We start from the raw sequence: 21,515 nt of genomic DNA on the forward strand, positions 1-21,515 counted from the left end.
CCTGCTACCCCCCGACCCCCCAAATACCTTTTTATTAAGATTATTAACTAATTACTCTTTTCATTTTGCAGACCGGGGCAAAGCGCACAGCAGAGACCGAGAGGACAAAGAAAACAAGCACAAGTCCCTGCAGCTGGAGGACTGCATCGCAAACGAGAGGTGATCGCGATCGGCGCCACACACACATACGCGGCGGCGGCGTTAGTGGAGACGGTACCAGCGCTCCAACCCGGCGCTCCACCCCACATTCCCCGAGAGGCGGCTGCGGTGACATTTCGCTGCGGCTAAACCGCCGCGCTGCCCGTTTACCCTCTGGCGGTTCGCTACGGTCGCGTCCACACCCGGGTGCGGGCCTGTTGTGCTCCTTAACTAAGATACTAGAAACTTTTTTCTTATCTTACCAGGTCAGGCCCCACTGAGATACATATATATAACAATTTTTTTCAGAAGCGTTACCGATGATGGCTCAACGAAGCAGCTTCTCGTCGTGCGGAAATTTATAGCAGCTAAATAACTATAAACACGTGACGTTGGTTCTAAGTGTTGGAGGGGAAAACCGGAGAACCTGGAGAAAAATCCACGTGACCAAGGGGAGAGAGATGCACAAACTCCAAATAAACATGTCTCAGGGTTGTGATGGAGCCCATGACCTCCTGTATACCAGGCAAGGGAGTTAACATCTCGCCACCGCGGCGCCCCAATGCATTTCCCCACTCCCCCACTTTCATTACAAGGGCAAATGATGATTATGATGATGACAATACAGATTGTAAGGCAGCCCATTCATTGCCAGGTCACCTCACAAACACTCGCCGTAACGCGTTCGCTTTTTTATTTTTTTGTTATTCCATTCTTATTAAATAAAATGGGACATGGCAGCCGTGAATGGGTGTTATCATTTTGCCAGCGTTTTCTCACTATTGCACCAGAGCCAATCAATAGCGGTGTGAATATTCACGCGTGGCGGGCCCCAATGTGATTTTTTTATAATCAAAACGTGACACACGAGCCGGTCTGCAGAGCGCACGTGTTGACGACTTTACAACGCGATCACAGAATGGGGGGCGGGGGGCAAAAATGTTGCGAACAACAGCAGCCCGAGTTTGGCGCGACAGGACCTCGTTAAAAGCGGAGAACTCGGCTCCCCCGCCGCACCCACCCAGGCGGCAGGGAACCGCTAGCGAGGGCGCGAACGATTTTTTTTATGGGGAGGGAGAAAAGAGTGGGGAGGGACGATAACTAAGGATGTGAAAAAAAAGGGAGGGGAGGGGGGGGGAAGAAGGGGGTTCGCTTGTTAACTGCGGCCTCCACTGTGGACGCGGGAAGGAAGCCAGCGGTGGTGCTGGACCACTACTTGCGGTGGGGTGGGGGTGGGCCTGGTTCAATTATTATTCTTAATTGATATGACAGAACAGATATTTACAAGCGATGGAGATTTTATTCGGGTGACAATGAGATGCGCACGAGGCGGAAACATAGTGGAATGAAAGAGCTGCCAGGACAGGAAATGTAGATGACGCGCCCACACTGGCATCTGTGCAAAAGAGCTTCATAGCTCATCGGATTCCTCCTGCAGTCTCAATACAGTTTCTGATTCTCAGAGAAGAGAGCTGCAGACAAGATGTCGATGGCAGAGATTAATTCGAGTGTTCATGTTACTTGACTTTTAATGCGTATTACGATCTAAATTCGAAACTATTTTTCTTGCCTTAGCCGGAAATCCACCCTAAGTCGCTCCGTTCAAATCGCAATGCGCTAATCACTCTCCCACCGCTCCACCCGAATGGCATTGTGGGTTGGCGTTTGGATTTACTGTGATTTCCAAAAGAGCCCAGATCTTCATTTCTCTTCCACCTCTTTTTTTTCCATTCCAGCTCTGCTGGACCCACAGAGGCAGGCGCTCCTCGACCTTCAAAGAGGTACAACATTTCTTGAATATTTCTGACACCAGCCCTAATGGAATGTGCACACACACACACAGGGCCAAACTGCAATTCATTGAAACCCAGTTCCCTGCCCTGCAGGCATGGCCACGTTGCTTCAGTGAGACCTCCTGGAGTTCTACCACACGCGCGCCAAACGTATAAAAAAAAACGCTTTCTCAGTGTTATGCTAAAACCAGTGGTTCTTGGGGATGCTGCATTGTGTAGTCACCTTATCAAAAGTGGCCATCAATCAATTTTGGCGGAATGTCACCGAGCGGACGGGTAGCAAGTGAGATGGCCAGACTGATTGGAGTAGACTGGTTTTGTCCTCCGCGAGGAATCATCAGCACACCGGTGCGCTCATCACTGCTGCCAAGTCTGCCTCTGGCAAACTTTTATGTGTAAAGACCCCCCACTTCTGCACCACGGGGACCATTTGGTTTGCCTAAATACTGTAATGGCAACAATAATTAAGGTAATGTAATCGATGAGAAAAACAATCGCAAGAGAACCATTAGAGCAGCAGCCCAGAAAGCGCAAAGTCTCCACAACGCACAAATGTTGTGCCGTGTGTACAAGGCTGTGAAATGTCCGTACACGCTGCAACTTTTTGAAAAAAAAAAGTTTCCAAAACACCAGAAACTTGTTTACCCGCCCCGCACAAGTAGGTTTCATTTTCTTTTAACGATTGGAATTTTATTGCAATTGAACCAACGCAAGACCTGTAAACTCTTGGGCAATGCTTGCATTTTACAGCACAGTCAGGGTTAAAGACAGGGCGGGGGCATGGTGGCAAGCCCAATTGCAACACCAATGCCTCAGCAAGAAGGAGGCATAGATTACATTTCCAACTCGGGTGCCTCTCTGCGTGGAGTTTGTACGTTCGACCCCCCCCCCCCCCCTTGCTGTGCATCAGTTTGCCTCTGTGCTCTCTCCGATTCCGTCCCATATGTAAATCGAAACACACAATTTACATTTTAACGGCCAACAATCTCGTTGTTGGAAGAAAAAAAATACCTGCAAAGTAACTCGAATGGGATTATGCCGAGCACCATCCCAAATCCCCCTACGGAAACTTGGCAGGACACCGCCTGACAAAGTCTTGAGGCCCAGCGTGTGAGGCTTTCCTGGCTAAACGAGCGCAGCAATAATAATTGCAATGAACAAAAGCGAAAACGAGGTACACGCAACGTATATCTGTCTGCACCGCTTGTAAAACCAGCTGGGCGTAGTACATCTTGTTCCCTTCTACGATGGTATATTTTGTTATTTGAACAAACGTGTGCTTCGTAGAGCATGAACAACAAAACGTCAAACGTGGTGTCACGCGCAAGTGCGAGGCATTGTTGTAAGGTGTTCCGCGTGTTTGCCAGCGTCTACATGTGTGCCATGTGTTGTCACGGGAGGGCCAAGGGTGTTTGGTTCACTTTAAAAATATGAAAATAAAATAAAACATGTGTCGGTTTGTCACCCACATCCGGGCAGTGTACCCAAGTATGAACACAACTGCACACGAGATGCATCAATGCAGTTTCACATTTAAATGTAAATAGCCTAGCCTTGTTAAAATAAATAAAAATACAATCTGTATAAATTCACTTGATTCATGCCTTTAATAACAATATATATTTTTGATAATAATTGACAACTACTTGGTAAATCCACTCACACTTGCCATGTCAGTCATGGGGTAGGATTTTTTGTTTGACCATACTTCACCACGATGACCAATGGCCGGCCTGATGCAGGCAGGTTTACCATTAACCGGTTTCAGTCATCACTCTCCACTCACGTCCACCGTGGGCTGGGAATCGAACTCACATTGTCAGATTCATAGCTCAGTGCGCTAAAACCACTGCACCACCGCTGTCCACAATAATAACAACAACTGACTTAATTTAAACTGGATGAAAATCCATTAAGAAAAGTATTTTATGCAAGGGTGACCAAAAGAAGTCGTACGTGCACGGCTATGCAAATATGTTCCCTGGAGCCGGCCATGGGTATGGCTTTGAATAATGGGTGTATTCATATAGGCTTCAACATTTACTTGGCAAGGCTATTGTCAGGATTAGCTTGTACTGGATTACATTTTGAGCTCGTATTAAACGCTTTGGAGCAGTAACCAATGTTTTCGGTAAATGTGTTGTAATAATAAGAGGGTGCAGCAGTGGCGATGAACTGGTCAGTGTACATCGCTCAAGGTGTACCTAGCCTGACACAAGCACCGCTTGCTGGCGAACGCCAGTTATTGTTGGTGCTATGAACCCGGCCCACCGGAGTTTTGATTCCTGGCTACAGCCAAGATCAGTGGTGAGTGGAGTCTGGACCGCACTGACCAGCTGGGTGAAGGATGGTCAAACCCCCATGAGCGAAACGGCATAAAGAGGCCTTCACCGGGCAAAGGATTGAGTAAGGGGCTGAAAATGAGTACGCTAGGAACAATGTGAAATGCAAGAGAGATGCCTATATCACAACACATAACAAGAATCCCAGCATGCTTTGCTTATCAAGATGACAAATTACTCAAATGTAATATACAAATCGATCATTGCCCCATCCCTACTTGCAATAACTTGGCAAGAACCTCCTGAGAAAAGTGTCATGAGACTCTGTGAGGCTTTCCTGGGTAAACACGCACAGTAATAATAATGATGCCATCACCAGTATTATACACTCAGCCCTGTGATAGCCACCAGCTGGTAGATTTTTTTTCATTTCGGCAGCGGAACATTAACAATGCAACTCTATACCAGCTTTAGCCTTATTGGAGCTGATCGTTGGTCGGGGGAAAGTGCTCGAATTTGGTTTTGGTGTTGTACTTGTACACGTACAGTCAATCCACTGCTGGATGAGGGCTTCGCCTACATTTAAACATAGGGGAACATAGACGTGAGGGCACAGTGCAGTACAACAGTGGATTTTGCTGCACTGCCCTTTGCTGCCAACGATGTTGCCCTGCAACGTAGAGCAAACTGTGCACGCTCTGTCACCCATCCAGATCACCCCCCCCCTCCCCCGCTGCCCCCACAAAAACCCAACTCGGCTTCTGAGATGTGACACGACCGGGCACATTTCTGTCGATTTAGTCATAGGGCTTGGTTCACTTAGTACACGTTTTGTAACCGTGGAACCTGTTATTCCAACGTGTTTGTTGGCCAGGTCCGAGGGGCTACGTTCCACGTCGAAATCGAGCCTGAACCAAACGCCTGCGCTCGGCGGGACCTCCGCAAGCAAAGTAAGTCCCCTGCTCGCCGCCGCAGCAAGTAGGTCGCGCACAGCCATCGATCCTTCAGATCAATACACGGGGGTTGCAACCTCCCCGAGCTCCCTCCCATGCTGCCGAGCGCACGTTTTCCTAAGTAAAGGGCGTACGGTGCGTATATATTTTTTACAAGTACATTTTTTTTAACGGAGGTTTTTTTCCTTCGACATCTTGATTCAGGAACAAGGCACTTCGTCATCGACAAAGAACTCGAGCTTCGAGTCTGATGAGGTGGAAAATGAGCCCAATGTCAAACCTGGTAAGAAGGGAAAGTCCTTTCTCATGTGGTTACCATCCTCACTGTTTCGTGTTCCCAACCATCAGCAACTAATCTCTCACCTCCGACTCTTACTAAATGGCTGCACTTCCGTCCTTCCTCTTTGCTTGAGTAATCCTGAAATGCGTTCTATTCTGCTGTCCGTCCATTTTAATTCTGCTCCCGGAAATTTAATTAGTCGCATCGGCTGCACGGATGGATGAGTCCTTCCTACTGCGAGTGGCCCTCGAGGCGTGTCGAGCAGCGCACGTAAATTAGAAGTCAAACATTAATAGAGTAATGGTTTAAATTCCTCTTAACTGTCATTTATGATTCGTCTAATATATATGGATAATGAAAAAGAATGAAGAGACGGTGGCTGAATTTGCAATGCAAGTGCCGTCTAGAACCGTGGAAACCCAGTGAAACGAAAGGGCACGGTCACAGGACCTATTAGAGGGGGCCCTGTATGAGCCAAGTGCATGCGAGCGGCGTCATAACTCATCACAACATAACGCTGCCGAATCATTATTTGTGGCCCTTTTAATATAATGAGCAAATACACTGATTGCATTTCACGGCGGCGTGACATATTTCAACATGCGGTAAAGACGGCTTTGAGGATTGGCCCATTGCAATAATCAAAGTATAAATAAAAAAATTCAGTTTAATGGATATTGGTATAGAGCAAAGGGTAATATATTTTCACCTTCATTAGACTCACGGGTGATTTACACCTTCGTCGCGCAATTTAGATACACGCTACATATTCTATTTTCGTTATATTCGCAGCAGACGCGGAATCAAAACCTCAGACACTGGCAGCTCTGGCCAAGTTGATCGACGCCACCGACGTGGCCGAGGTGCAAACGTTGCTTAACGTGGACGTCGCGCCGGTGGCGGGCGCCGACGTTTCATCGGGGGTACCGGAAGCCAAGCCGATCACCAAGGGGAGCACCGAATCGACGAAATCCGGACTCGGAGAGCGGGCGGCGGCGGTGGCGGTGGCGGCGGCAGCGCCGCCCGTTCCCCGGGCGCGGACGGCTCGGCCGGAGGTCAACGGCCGCGAGTTGGAAGAGACCGTGAAGCCGAGCGCGCGTCAGACCCCCGTGAAAAGCGCGGTCAAATGGGGGGGTGACGCGCGCCCGCCGCCCGAACCCGCCGAGCAGAACGGCGCGGGCGACGTAAGCGGAGTCAAAAGGAGGCCGGCCGTCAAACTGAGTGGCTCGTTGGACTCGCTGATCGACGAGTCTGAGGACGGTGCCGGTCCTCGGGGTATACTGAAGCACTCCTCCATGTCGAGTTCCGACTCGAGTCTGGACACGCCACCGAATAGTCGGCTGATGAAGGCGATAAGCGATGTCCACCTCACTCCGGAAGTGATGCACGAGAAGAGCAAGAGTGCGAACGAAGACTCGCAGGGCAGCACCGAGGACCTGGAAGGCAGGCACGTGCGATTCAACTCGAACATTCAGCAAGTGGAGGTGGAAACTGATTTCAACTCCCCGGGGTACACCGGCGAGGGAAACCTGGATAACAGCGACGAAAGCAATTCGAGTGAGGAGGAGGAGGAGGATGAAGAAGAAGACAAAGAGACGGAGGAGAACACGTTGAAAAATGCTGGCACTTCTAGCACAAATCCGTTCATGAACGATGAGATGGCGGGCGACGACCTCTTTAAAGACTTTGGGATGGATGACCCAGCGTACAAGAGTAACCCATTCACAAACCAATTCGTTGAGGAGCCCGAACATGATCTGCCATCGCTAAACCGCCACCTCAAAACGGCTGCATCTGACGATTTTTGGGCCGAAGATGCCGAGCTCGAATTGCCACAATCGCTCGACCCTGCTGTCCCGCAAAGACAGCCGAAAGTGAATAATAAATCGGAAGATCTCTTGGACGATGACAGTGAAAATGAAATTTCATCATTGAAATTTGCCAGCATGCAAAAGCAGCCAAAAGATGCTGTTTCAAATTTGAAGGATGGCACCAATGAAAATCAATTGCCATCATTGAAATCAACCAGCGTGCAAATGCAGCCAAAGATAGCTAGATCAGCAGATTTGTTGGCTGAAGACGACGAAAATGAATTGCCATACTCAGAACCTGCTGGCTTAAGAAAGCCAGCAAAACCAGACATGAAAGATGACACTGGCAGCACCGTTCAAGAGAGAGTGCCAACTGACTCTTCAAAGAAGCCACGGCAGGACGGCAGAACAGAAATCCAGAAACCACCGCCGTCTTCAACCGAAAGATCCAGGCACGGCGACCCAGATGCCGATGACAACTCGGATGGTGACGACGACAACGATGAACAGCGGCGCATCGACCGGGCAGGAGGAGATTGGCAGAAGAAGTTTGCGGCCGAGCCGCTGAAGGAACCGAGTCAGCAGGCGATTGACGACACAGGTGCCGTGCCTTCGTTAGACTCTGACGAAGAAGGTTGGCAGAGCAAGATGCCCACCGCACAATCACAAACCTCCTCCCTCGAGCGCACTGGTAAGAAGGGTCTCGAGCATGGTGGCATCTCTACAAGCCCGGATGTGGTGGTGACTCACGGGGAGGTGTTCTACATCTCGCAGTGGGCTGGTCCCCTTGTATGTGGAATTAAAGGTGTTTTGCCAAGGTGTCAAGGTGACAAGATCTTTCGAGCAACTGTTGATAGCAAAAACCCTCCGCTACTCTGACAATCATTCCCCCCTTTCACTTACAGATGAGTTCACCTTTCACCTGACTTTACTTGGTGCGCGACGTCGGGCATGTACTTTGCATGATTAGTTTTGTTTGGTCACATTGGTGAGTCTGGGGGGTTTTGAATGGTTTTTTGGGTTGGTTCAGTCCAAACTTGGGACAGTAGTGGCCACGCTGCTTTACTTCCCTGTAATTATCCTCTCATTTTAATATAAAGACACATGTTATCATTCAAGAACTCTGAAGGGGAGCTCTATCGTAGCAATCAATATTAATGAATTTAAAGTACCTGAAGTTTAGGCAATTGATTGCGCATTTGTTTAATGAAGATGCAACCGGTTGGTTGAGCGAGCAGCTCATAATCAGATTGATACAAATCCTAGCCGGGGGATGGCTCCACCCATCATCCCTCTTGGGGTCGATAAAATTCTCACTTCTTTGTTGGAAAGTCAACAGTGGCTGTCCTATGGAAAGACTCACGCCTTTCATAGGAATGTGGAATTTCCACAAACTGGTGAATATGAGAAGTTAATTTGACAAAAAATAAAACATTATTTATTGACAATTAATTAATTGATTGATGCCCCCTTCTCTACATCCTTGTAAATGATTAATTTTAGTACAAAAATCTCCATTATCATCATCAATCATGTGGTAGAAACTCCAAAAAAATTCTTCAATACCATGCATATTTTTAAACATTTTGTCCCTTTCAATTTCTTCTGTGTTGCAGGTAAACCCAAGTCTTTGCAGTACCCATCAGAACCCTCTGCAAAGACAAACATTCAGGCCTCGGATGGGCAGCAGAAAGGTAAGAGCATTGATGCTACTGCTGAAAAAGCATCTGACTCGGCCTTTCCCCCTAAAGCAGACTCGCATAAAGATTCCACCAAATCGGGATCTCGTAAAAGTAGCAAGCACAGCGTGTCGTCCCCAACGGATGAGAGCAACTCGAGGGTCATGGACTGGCTGCTGCAGAGCGAGGACGTCCAACGGTACCAGATGTTTGTGCCAGGCCCGGTGATGGTGAAGGAAGAGCTTCCACAGGAGGCCCCAAAGAAGCCGCCTCGGCAGGTCGAATTGAAGACGCAAGACGCAAATGCCGAGGAGGAGGAGGAGCAGCTGAAAGTGGCAGCAGTGGCCGGTGTGCAGCAGACGCTTCCACCTGGTGCCGCTGCCGCCGCCACCACCTCTGCCGCCGCCGCCACCAGGATGGGACCCAAGGGCCGTGGTGTTGGTGATGGCCTGAGCCTGGAGAAGCAGAAGCCGGGCAAAAGGGACGTGGACGATTTCACCCGCTCGGATGTTGATGCTGCCGCAGATGAGGACGAGGATGTTTTTGCCAACAAGTCGTCCAGACGTTCGGCGGATGTGAAACGAAAGCTTGCACCTGATGCAGAGAAGGTGCATCCTAAGGTCCGGGGTGATGGTGAGCTGACGATGGTAAAGGCAAAGGCTGGGGAAACCGTCCCTGAACCAACATCTGTGGACCTTAAGACACACAGCAGGGATAGCGATCGTAATAAGCCTGTGGAGTTGTTGGTGGATGTGAAACCAAAGCCTTTGCCTGGCAGCACTAAGATTGACGCTAAGAGCAAGGGCAATGATGATCTGACTGTGAAAACAGCAAAGTCTGGGAAAACCGACCCTGAACTTAAATCTACAGACTTGAATATACAGAGCAGGGATAGCGATCATAATAAGCCTGCGGAGTTGTTGGTGGATGTGAAATCAAAGGCTTTGCCTAGCAGCACTAAGATGGACACTAAGAGCAAGGGCGATGATGATCTGACTGTGAAAAAAGCAAAGTTTGGGAAAACCGACCCTGAACTTAAATCTACAGACTTGAATATACAGAGCAGGGATAGCGATCATAATAAGCCTGCGGAGTTGTTGGTGGATGTGAAATCAAAGGCTTCGCCTAGCAGCACTAAGATGGACACTAAGAGCAAGGGCGATGATGATCTGACTGTGAAAACAGCGAAGGCTGGGAAAACTGATCGTGGTGAAGTTAAACCAAATGATACTGACACTGGTCCACAAGGTGGGGATAGTGATGGTAAGAAGTCGGCAGAGTTGTTGGTTGATGTGAAACAAAAGCCTTCGCCTGACAGCTCAAAGGTAGATGGGAAGAACCAGGGTGATGGTGATCTGACTGTGAAAAAATCTAAGTCTGGGAAAACCGACCCCGAACTTAAATCTACAGACTTAAATATACAGAACAGGGATAGCGATCATAATAAGCCTGCGGAGTTGTTGGTGGATGTGAAATCAAAGGCTTCGCCTAGCAGCACTAAGATGGACACTAAGAGCAGGGGTGATGGTGATGTGACTGTGAAAACAGCGAAGGCTGGGAAAACTGACCCTTTTGAACTTAAATTCACAGGCGTTCATGCACAGAACAGGGATAGTGATGGTAACAAACCGGCAGAATTGCTAGCAGATGTTAAACAAAAGCCTTCACCTGACGGTGTGAAGTTGGAAGCTAAGAACAAGGATGATGGTGTTCTGATTGCGAAAAAGACAAAGGTTGGGAAAACTGATGTTGGTAAACTTAAACCTAACCATGCTGAGACTGATGCACAACCTGGGGATAGTGATCATAACATAAAGGACATCAAACACACAGGCCCATCTGATGATGTGAAAATGGGGCTCAAGAACAAACATGGAGATTCTAATGCCGAGAAGACGAAATTGGAAAAATCCAGAAAAAACGCCTCTGACAATTCTATGTTCATGGATGTTGACACATTCACACAGCCCGACGAAAGTACTGACGGTGAGCCAGCGGATGCTACCAATAAAAATAAATTTGTAATCTCATCAAGCAAGGCTGCATCTAGTGCAAAATTACATGGGGAGACCATTTTCCCGGACAAGCAGCGACTCAGTGTAAAGGATATGAAGGATCATTGGGAAAAGGCAAATCGCAGCGATAAGGGCAATATTACAACCGCAACAGCAGCAGGGTATGTGAAAGATCATTTAAATGTGTCCGATTCTGACGCGGCAATCAATGATGGGGCTGAAGAAAGTGGCGCAACTGCCAGTGTGGAAAAAAACGACGCTAAACTTTTTTCGCGTGAAAAGATCTCCCCTGAAAAATCTAGGATGAATATCGATGAAGCCGCGTACCAGGTTGAGCAATCAAAGCAGCCGAAGCCCAAGTGCAGTAGTGAGTCTGTTGACTTAAGCACACCAGCAAAGCCCATGTCAGCTGGTGAGAAGGAAGGTGTAGAGCCTGGCAAAGAGAGTGGCCGGCCTGGCAGAGCATCGCTGCAGCGTCAGACGTCAAGCGAGAGCGAAGCGTCATCCGCGGGCGACGGACCCGATGGGAGTTTTAAAATATTTTCTGGAAGGCAGCGAATGAAAGATGGCTCACAGGAGCTGCATGGCCGTTCCACCAAATTCAAAGACCTCCACGATTTCTGGACAAAGGACACAAAAGAGAGGAAGAAGGTAAAGGGTGATTTGTATGACGAGGAGGATAGAAAACCGAAATCGCCAACTGGTGCTCCAAGTCCACAAAGCGTGGATTCCCCGGCTTCCATTAAATCGGCAACTAAATCCACCAACGGCACCGTCGAAGTGGGCAATGTTTCGCCACAAAAAATGCACAAGCAGCCACCGGCCAGTGCTCTGGAATCAAAGGACCAGCGGGCCGAGCAAGGCAAACAACAGAATTCCTCTTCGGACAGACCAGAGAGTGAGTCTGGACGACAGGGAGAACTTTCACGAGAGCCGAGCAAGTCGCAGAAGGAGGCCGAAAAGCAATTGGTTGAGAAAGCTGTGCCAGCTGAGCAAGAGACAAGTGTGTCACCTGATAAAACTCGTGTCAAATCGGGCCCTAGAACAAAAACAGAGTTGCCTGCCAAAATCGGCGCAGAGTTGAGTTTGAAAAATGTTGTTTTGTCGCCCAACACAGATGAACGGCAAAGGCTTGAGGAACGGGCTCAAGAGCTTGAGGAACAAGATCCAGGTGTTCAACTGAAGCCACAGAAAACCGTGGAATCTTCACAAACCACCACTGCGAACAGGGCAAAGACAGAAAAAAAACCCATGGCGAAGGAGCCTTCTGAGCGAGTGAGATTGCCATTCGGCACGGAGGCAAAGCCGGACGTGAAGGAACGGATTCAGGACCTTTTTGAATGTGACCCAGCCGATGACATTCCCGCAGAGCAAGAGAGATCTCGCAAAGCTTCAGAACCTGGCTCGGCCATCAAGAAGACGGTGAAGCAAACGAAACCGGCCAAGGGTGAGAGTTTTGAGAAAAAGAGTTTACCAGCAAATGATGAAAACCTTTTCGATTTCAACACGAGCGTGCAGCTGCCCGATGTTTCCTCGATCAAACCGAGTTCACAAACTTCTTCAGAACTTGAATCTCCCAAAGGGAAACCTGAGAGAGCAGAAAAGCCAGTGGCAAAGGACAAATTGGAGAAAGACTCGACGCCAAGAAGAGTGGGCCCGCTTAGTTTTAAGACCAGGGTGCATCAGCGCGTGGAGACGAGTTCCAGCTCGCCGTCGAATCGAAGGCCAGTGCAGGGCAAAACAACTGGGGCACCAATTGTCGAGGAACCTACTCCGGTGAAGAAATTGGAGAAGTCCAGCAGGCTGATCGAAAAAGACCCATGGAAAAATGAAAGCCCCGAGGAGCTGCAGAGCTTTGAAGCACGTGGAAAGAAACTTGTTGAAAGCAATAAACTCGTTCCGGAGAAGCCTTTTGAGAGTTTGAAGATCCCGCTGGAAGTGGAGGCGCGACGGGAGTTTAAGATGAAGGTACAGGAACTCATTAAAAATGACCCGCCCGTTGTCGAACCCCGAAAAGAGAAGACTCCAGCGAAAGCTGTGGTAGATAAGAAAAGAGTCCCACAGCGAAAAGATGAGGATCTTCTTGATTTTGACAGCAGTGAGCAAGAGCCTGAAGAAGAACAGCCCACAGTAGCAGCCAGCCCTCCAACGCAAACTGAACCTGAGGACGTCCCAAAAAAAGCCAAGAAGACAGAAAAACCCGTTAAGGAGAAGCCTTTTGAGAGTTTGAAGATCCCGCTGGAAGTGGAGGCACGACGGGAGTTTAAGATGAAGGTTCAGGAGCTTGTTAAAAATGACCCGCCCGTTGTCGAACCTCGAAAAGAGAAGACTCCAGCGAAACCGGTGATAGAAAAGAAACGAGTCCCACAGCGAAAAGATGAGGATCTTCTTGATTTTGACAGCAGTGAGCAGGAACCCGAAAAAGAACAGCCCACAGTAGCAGCCAGCCCTCCAACGCAAACTGAACCTGAGGATGTCCCAAAAAAAGCCAAGATGACAGAAAAACCCGTTAAGGAGAAGCCTTTTGAGAGTTTGAAGATTTCACTGGAAGTGGAGGCACGACGGGAGTTTAAGATGAAGGTTCAGGAGCTTGTTAAAAATGACCCGCCCGTTGTCGAACCTCGAAAAGAGAAGACTCCAGCGAAACCGGTGGTAGAAAAGAAACGAGTCCCACAGCGAAAAGATGAGGATCTTCTTGATTTTGACAGCAGTGAGCAGGAACCCGAAAAAGAACAGCCCACAGTAGCAGCCAGCCCTCCAACGCAAACTGAACCTGAGGATGTCCCAAAAAAAGCCAAGATGACAGAAAAACCCATTAAGGAGAAGCCTTTTGAGAGTTTGAAGATCCCGCTGGAAGTGGAGGCGCGACGGGAGTTTAAGATGAAGGTTCAGGAGCTTGTTAAAAATGACCCGCCCGTTGTCGAACCTCGAAAAGAGAAGACTCCAGCGAAACCGGTGGTAGAAAAGAAACGAGTCCCACAGCGAAAAGATGAGGATCTTCTTGATTTTGACAGCAGTGAGCAGGAACCCGAAAAAGAACAGCCCACAGTAGCAGCCAGCCCTCCAACGCAAACTGAACCTCAGGATGTCCCAAAAAAAGCCAAGATGACAGAAAAACCCGTTAAGGAGAAGCCTTTTGAGAGTTTGAAGATCCCGCTGGAAGTGGAGGCACGACGGGAGTTTAAGATGAAGGTTCAGGAGCTCGTTAAAAATGACCCGCCCGTTGTCGAACCCCGAAAAGAGAAGACTCTAGCGAAACCGGTGGTAGAAAAGAAAAGAGTCCCACAGCGAAAAGATGAGGATCTTCTTGATTTCGACAGCAGTGAGCAGGAGCCCGAAAAAGAACAGCCCACAGTAGCAGCCAGCCCTCCAACGCAAACTGAACCTCAGGATGTCCCAAAAAAAGCCAAGACGACCGATAAACCCGTTCTGGAGAAGCCTTTCAAGAGTTTGAAGATCCCGCTGGAAGTGGAGGCGCGACGGGAGTTTAAGATGAAGGTTCAGGAGCTCGTTAAAAATGACCCGCCCGTTGTCGGACCCCGAAAAGAGAAGACTCTAGCGAAACCGGTGGTAGAAAAGAAAAGAGTCCCACAGCGAAAAGATGAGGATCTTCTTGATTTCGACAGCAGTGAGCAGGAGCCCGAAAAAGAACAGCCCACAGTAGCAGCCAGCCCTCCAACGCAAACTGAACCTCAGGATGTCCCAAATAAAGCCAAGATGACAGATAAACCCGTTAAGGAGAAGCCTTTTGAGAGTTTGAAGATCCCGCTGGAAGTAGAGGCGCGACGGGAGTTTAAGATGAAGGTTCAGGAGCTTGTTAAAAATGACCCGCCCGTTGTCGAACCCCGAAAAGAGAAGACTCCAGCAAAAGTGGTGGTAGATAAGAAAAGAGACCCACAGCGAAAAGATGAGGATGTTCTTGATTTCGACAGCAGTGAGCAGGAGCCTGCAGAAGAAAAGCCCACAGCAGCAGCCAGCTCTCCAACGCAAACTGAACCTGAGGACGTCCCCAAGAAAGCCAAGGTGACAGATAAACCCGTTTCGGAGAAGCCTTTTCAGAGTTTGAAGATCCCGCTGGAAGTTGAGGCGCGACGGGAGTTTAAGATGAAGGTTCAGGAGCTCGTTAAAAATGACCCGCCCGTTGTCGAACCCCGAAAAGAGAAGACTCCAGCGAAACCGGTGGTAGAAAAGAAACAAGTCTCACAGCGAAAAGACGAGGATGTTCTTGATTTTGACAGCAGTGAGCAGGAGCCTGAAGAAGAACAACCCACAGCCAGCCCTCCAACGCAAGTTAAAGATGTTCTAAAAGACAGTGATAATACCTACAATAAGAAACATCCTGACAGACCGCAGGACTTGAATAAGAGAGATCCATTTGCAGAAGCTGAACAAGAGGTCGAATTGGAGCAGTCGCATTCTCCTCCGGTCGAGGCATCTGATCTATTTTTGAAAATGAAAGACTTACCGAAGGGTCGAAGGTTACCAGACAAGACCAGACAAGATCCAGAGGACGATTCAGAAAAGCATAACATCCAGTTATTAAAGGGCAGGCCACATGAGTTGGCACGCATAAATTCTGATGACGACTCATTCGAGAAACCCTCCAAAATCCAGTCCAAAGATGTCCGCGATGCACCGCCTCAGCCTCCACGCAGACCCGTGGAGAAAAGAAAGGAGAAGGCAGCCATGCCACCAAAAAGTTCAGATGAGGAGACGCTTCCTCAACGTGCCAAGGAGCAGGTGAAGCACGGTCACAAGGCAGCCGATCCTCGCGCGTTGAGCGAAGAGGACAAAGAACCGCCCTCCCCGGTCCCAGAAAAGCGGCGACCAAAGGAACCGTCTTCTGCGGACGTTACGGTAGCTCAGAATCGGCCACAAGGCCGTCAAAAGAGCCTGCCAGAGACCACTGATCAGGAGGCCACGTGGTCGGACGATCCCGAGGTTGGACAAATGAACCGTAAGGAAGAAGTGGGTTCCGCCAATGCCGAGCTTTCCCAGTCGACTCCAGCGATCTACACAGAAATAAATCCTGCGGAAAAAGCGTCTTCAGAGAAACGACCCCACAAGGAACCCATGAGCAAGCAAAGTAAAGAGAACATTTATGAAGATCCACAGGGGGAGGATGATGATGAAGTGCCCTCTTTGCCTCCAAGACAAGGCAAATTAGCAGGAAGGAACCCAAGTCTGGATGTAAAAGAAGGTTGGTAATGTCAGAGTACTTTACTTATTTCAAACTCATGCTGCGGTACTTTGAACCATTGCTGTAGTTAGAGATCCTGATTAATCATAACGAGCCGAAGTGTAAAAATGCTTGCCAACTCATTGCTTTTAGATGAAATCACGAACTGATTCGTGTTTTTTTTCTCTTTCAGCACCAATTGCATTTCTATTGAATATTTTGAGTAAAAATTTTCGATGCCAAATTGCTTCTCACTCATTATTTGTTTCCTCCCTCTCACCCTCCCCCCTTGAGTCGTCACATCGAATCGTATTTGTGACCACCTCAACAGCTTGAGGCACCAGCTTGAGTTTCTTTATTTCTTGCCATATTTGAGGGATAATAACAAAATGACAATTAATATTGTAGACAGGTCTCAACCATTCACAAGGCATAGCTGTATGTTGATTAACTGTGAATAACCCAACCAATAATAGATATCCATTTTCATTGATATGCATACATTAACCCCTGCCCCCCCCACACCCCCCCCGGTATTCGCACCTGATTGGCTCACAAGTGACGACGTAATATGTATCTCTACACTTAAGATTGAAACAGGATTTCTCCACAACTCTGGATGTCGCCTGATGAGGCTGCTTGAAATTATTGCCGGCGAAACGTCGTATAGGCAATCCTCGGTTTACGCGCAAAAGCGGTACGCTATTTTGGAATACCGCGGCGCTTTGTATGGCATACGCGATGGACGCCACCCCTAGCCTTGAACCGTGGCCCAATGGCGTTGCCAGTAGCCTTTGCGGTACGATAACTGGTGTGATACACCTCGCGGCATATAAACCGGAGGACTTGCCCTTGGTCTCCACAACGCAACTCCGGCGTAGTTACAAAGTGCAGGGGACTAAATGAAGAAGAAACGTTACATGGAGCTGCTAAAGATTTGTAAAATATAAAGCGCACAGGGGGTGCTGAGAGAAATTAGAAAGAGAACCGGTTGTGAAGGGATAATTAAGAACACAGGTGGCCGGATGTCTAACATCCGGAGAGGAAGGGGCACAGGTGGTAAAGGGATGATTAATGAGAGGGTACTGTAGCAAGAGAACACAGGTGGTGAAGAACGAAGGACCGAGAGGGAGATATAGGCTCGGATAATATAGGCGATTGTGTATGTAAGTGTGAGTGAAATTCCCTAACCTCCTCCTTTACATTATTCTTATGGGAAAATAGCTTTTTGACGTACACACCTTTCCAGGAACGCATCTATCGTGCATGTCAAGGAGTGCCTGAACTCGAATGATAAATATTTGTGGGTTTACTCTCCCACGCACCAGTATTCTGAACTAGTAACGAATTGGCATGTTGTGTTTACGTGACAAATCTTACTAATTGGCTGTGTCAGGTGGTGGCGCGTTTAACGACACACGTTTATATTTACGCGATCTAACCCAGGACACCTCTATTAATGAATAACCGTTTACTGTTTGACAGTTCAGAAAGGGTTTATTGTAAGGTGACTCACTTGCTCAGGCAGAATGCACTATCAATAGTCTTGACAAGTCTGCAAGCAAGCCAAAACAGACGCAATGGGGCAGTGAAGGCAACATTCTATTTTAATTGCAACGCTTGACAAAACACATTGACGGTGCAGGGCTTCTCGATGCAAACCAATGCTTTGCTTCCTATTTCGTCGATGGTTTGCCAGAAACAAAGGGGAGGGGGGGAGGTTGTATTTAATCACATGTGAAAGCAGATGAGATGGCTTCGCCAAATTGGCCGAAACACCAACGGGATATTATTGTTAGCCTCGGAAACGTTCATTTTGGAATTACCGAATGTGTAACATGCACATGACTGACTTTTCTTATTTCCCTAGGACCAATGGAAGTCACGTACTGAATGGATGTGTTCATTGTGTACTGCCCTATTGAGGCCTGGAATTGATCACCCAGAAACACCCTTGTTAAACATTGCATCGAAGAAATCTATTTCTTTTTTAAACCGTACCTTTATTGACAACTATAAATCATTCCCCCCCCCCAGCTCTCGTCGCACTAAACACGCTCACACGAGCGCCACCTTCGCCCCCCCCCCCTGTCACTTTTGTTGTTCCGACAAAAAAAAAAGTGTGCGCCGCAAACGAAAAGAAGACCTCTGCGATGTTAAGACAATAATGCGTGCATGTGATAGGTGGTCTGAAATTAAGAGGGTGGTTTTGCTGGTGATCAGGGGACTTTATTATAAGATTGGTCTGTGTATATTGAAAACAACTGGGGTGGTCCCTGCTTCAATCCCTTAACGAGAGCACAAAGGACGGCTCTACTTTTTAATTTGACGGACGGAGACACTTTGGGCCTCTTGATTCTTATCTTGACAAAGTGGCTGAAAATCCACATTTGCCTTGGCAAGGATCTCTGCCCCCAGTGTATTTGGTTTTGAAAACGTGGGCACAATTTCACGGAAAAAATAATCTCGTAAAAACGTAAATTCGCCAAGATAAGGATCTGGCTGCTAAATATCTATGGGCAAGAGAGGCGATGAGGAAGAAAACAATTATGCATTGATAATTTAACTGATTTGTTTACAGTTTAATTGAAATTGGTGACAAAAACATCTCTTAAAGAGGCATTTCAACTTTTTCTCCCAGTGGCGTATTAAAATTCTGATACAAACCAAAAATTGTCCATAATAAATAAAATTAACCAACTCTCTCCGATGGGTCTTCGGGTCGTACCGCGTGTTGTTCGGCACGATGTCTGACGTTTTGCACCGCATGCCGGGAGCTTCTTCAGGGACTGAATCGTCAGATTTTGCACCGAAAACAACACTGCAGTATCCCACCCCAAAAAAATATATGTATCAAGAGAGCTACGTAGGGCAACCGCAACAACATGTATTTGTAGCCGTATGGAAATTCGATTTGAAAACGAACAAAACTTTTGATAACCGGTCCTGGTTGAATGCGGTAGCACTGAGGCTGGGTGTGCTGGTGGTTTTAGGCTGTGCATGCGGGTGGGGGCCTGGGCTGGACATGGGGCGTCTTCGGTGGTGAAGGCCGCGTGTTTTAAATGATGCCTCGCCACGAGGATGAGAGAGAAATATCCAACTCCTGCGCTTGTTCGGAACACTTTGCGGTCGCTTCACAAAGGGGGGGGGGGAAATGCGTGCGTGTTTTTTTGTTGTCTTAGTAGTGGCAAGAAGCGCTGTGTCGCCGCAAGTCGAGAGATGGCTGGAGGATGCCACCGCAGGTACTACAGCAATCAGAGGTGTGGACTCGAGTCATGTGACTTGGACTCGAGTCAGACTCGAGTCATGAATTTGATGACTTGCGACTCGACTTGGACTTGCATAACAATGACTTTGTCCCACCTCTGAGGTGTGGACTCGAGTCATGTGACTTGGACTCGAGTCAGACTCGAGTCATGAATTTGATGACTTGCGACTCGACTTGGACTTGCATAACAATGACTTTGTCCCACCTATGAGATGTGGACTCGAGTCATGTGACTTGGACTCGAGTCATGTGACTTGGACTCGAGTCAGACTCGAGTCATGAATTTGATGACTTGCGACTCGACTTGGACTTGCATAACAATGACTTTGTCCCACCTCTGACAGCAATTGCCAGTCGCCTAAGCTTTCCCCGTTACGCACGCGACTCTTCACTCCGACGAGTAATACCAGCTTTGGTTGTATGAAGCTGGGGAACACTTGGAAAGGCTTTTAGTTTTTTGCAGCAGGAATTGTAGTGCGCGTAAACTTTTCTCTGCGCACGTGAGAGCGGAAGAGCAAAACTGGTGATTGTTTTCAAAGTACTGTAAGCTGTTTTGGTCACGTTTGTTGTGCAACTTTTGCATACGAGGGTTGTGTGGTATTTGATGGTACAGAAGATGCTGCCCTTTGTGTAAATGGTTAGCACACTCGACTTGCAATCAAGAGACCGCTGGTTTCGATTTTCCCAGTACATTGGCATGTTTTGTTCACGTGACAAACGACGCGTTTATATTCACGCGATCTGACCCAAAACACCTCTCATGAGTAAAAAGTAAGCCATGTAAGCTGAACAGCAGCTCTCCAGAGCAACCTTGGGGGGGGGGGGGGGGTGGGGGAGGAAGCCCTTTCACCAGCAGTGGCACGAGTCTGCATCTTGCAGGGCTGCCCCGCATGTAGGCAGGCGACCTTGTACGTAACATCATTGCGCAACGGTTGTGTTTGCGGATCCAGTTTTTTTTTTCTTTTTCCGCCGATTGCTGCACCCCTTTGTCGTTTGCAGCAGCTACGCTCCCGGCGGCCGCGAGGTCCGCGAGGGCGGGGGAGCTCACGGACGCGGAGAGGAAAAAGCAGATGAGCAGATCGGTGCCGGTTCTCACCGTGTCCGGGGTAAGCGAGGCTGGCAAGCATCGACGAGCGGCTGTACCCCCCCTCCCACCCTCCTCCCACCCACCTAACCTCCCACCCTACCACCTTCCTCTGCATGTATGGGATTTTCTCCGGGTGCTCCGGATCTCTCCCATGCGTAAAGCACTCCTGCAAGAGCAGTCAGAATACCCTGCAGAGGGGGGCTCCCTCCGCCATGTGTATGCATACGTTGAATTTCCTTGCGCACCGCACGTGGCCGACCGTGCTCATTGGAGGTGCGGGGGAAGGACGACAGACTAAACGCAAAAAGCAGTTCTATGAAGAAATGAGGTCTCGATCTCGATAATTTCATAGTGCACCGCTCCAGCGGCTGCCTAATATCGGAAGGCAGAGCGTTCCAGACGGCCGCGGAAGCGCATCGGAGAGCGCGCGATGCGGTGACCGTCTTTGTTCGACGGCCTGCCGTAAAGAGTGGAGGCCCTTTCTGCCAGCGGTGGCATGAGCAAAAAGTTGCGGGGCTGCACCTTTAACTGCAAAAACGACGTGTCACAATAAATGTTGTACAGCTGCTGCTTCAGTGAAATTATGCAATGAATAGTTTAATTAGATTGAATAACGTTTTTTATTTTATTTTTACCGTCAAGGACTGCCATAGAGATGTAAGAAAGATGTCCGCGTTTTGGCTGACTAACCTTTACATATTTATGTTAAACATGTTTGCCATTCGACCAATATGTTGATCCTACCTCTTGGTGGTGCGGGGGGGGGGAAATCCGTCAATATTTCTAATTAACCCGTTATATAATTAATAGCATATCTACTTAATGAGTAACTTCACATAGGGACAAACATATATATATACATATCAGGTCGTGTACTTATCTGCTTATCCGACCATCTCGGCTGTAAAGCTAGTGGGGGACAAGTTCAATCACTGATTGGGGGGGGTTGACTGCCCATCATCCCTTCGGAGATGATAAAGATGAGCACCACTTTGGGGTGGGTGGGGGGGGGGTCAGCGGTGGTTGTCCT

General features: G+C 48.4%; 1 protein-coding gene across 8 annotated transcripts in view; it reads left to right on the forward strand.

The window, feature by feature from the left end:
- Window positions 1-21,515, forward strand: part of SYTL2 (synaptotagmin like 2) — an 81,177-nt gene that overhangs the window by 33,064 nt on the left and 26,598 nt on the right. Inside the window, exons 4-12 of one of the 8 annotated variants that reach the window (XM_078877279.1) lie at window positions 72-159; window positions 1,875-1,919; window positions 5,088-5,163; window positions 5,371-5,449; window positions 6,239-7,948; window positions 8,874-8,951; window positions 12,069-16,151; window positions 19,313-19,372; window positions 20,398-20,504. In XM_078877279.1, coding sequence (XP_078733405.1) covers window positions 72-159; window positions 1,875-1,919; window positions 5,088-5,163; window positions 5,371-5,449; window positions 6,239-7,948; window positions 8,874-8,951; window positions 12,069-16,151; window positions 19,313-19,372; window positions 20,398-20,504 — 6,326 coding nt within the window. The remainder of the gene's footprint in view (window positions 1-71; window positions 160-1,874; window positions 1,920-5,087; window positions 5,164-5,370; window positions 5,450-6,238; window positions 7,949-8,873; window positions 8,952-12,068; window positions 16,152-19,312; window positions 19,373-20,397; window positions 20,505-21,515) is intronic. The other 7 variants (XM_078877280.1, XM_078877281.1, XM_078877283.1 and 4 more) reach the window with 7 other exon arrangements.

The sequence above is a fragment of the Lampetra fluviatilis genome, chromosome 47 (assembly GCF_964198595.1).
Source record: "Lampetra fluviatilis chromosome 47, kcLamFluv1.1, whole genome shotgun sequence".
NCBI lineage: Eukaryota > Metazoa > Chordata > Hyperoartia > Petromyzontiformes > Petromyzontidae > Lampetra > Lampetra fluviatilis.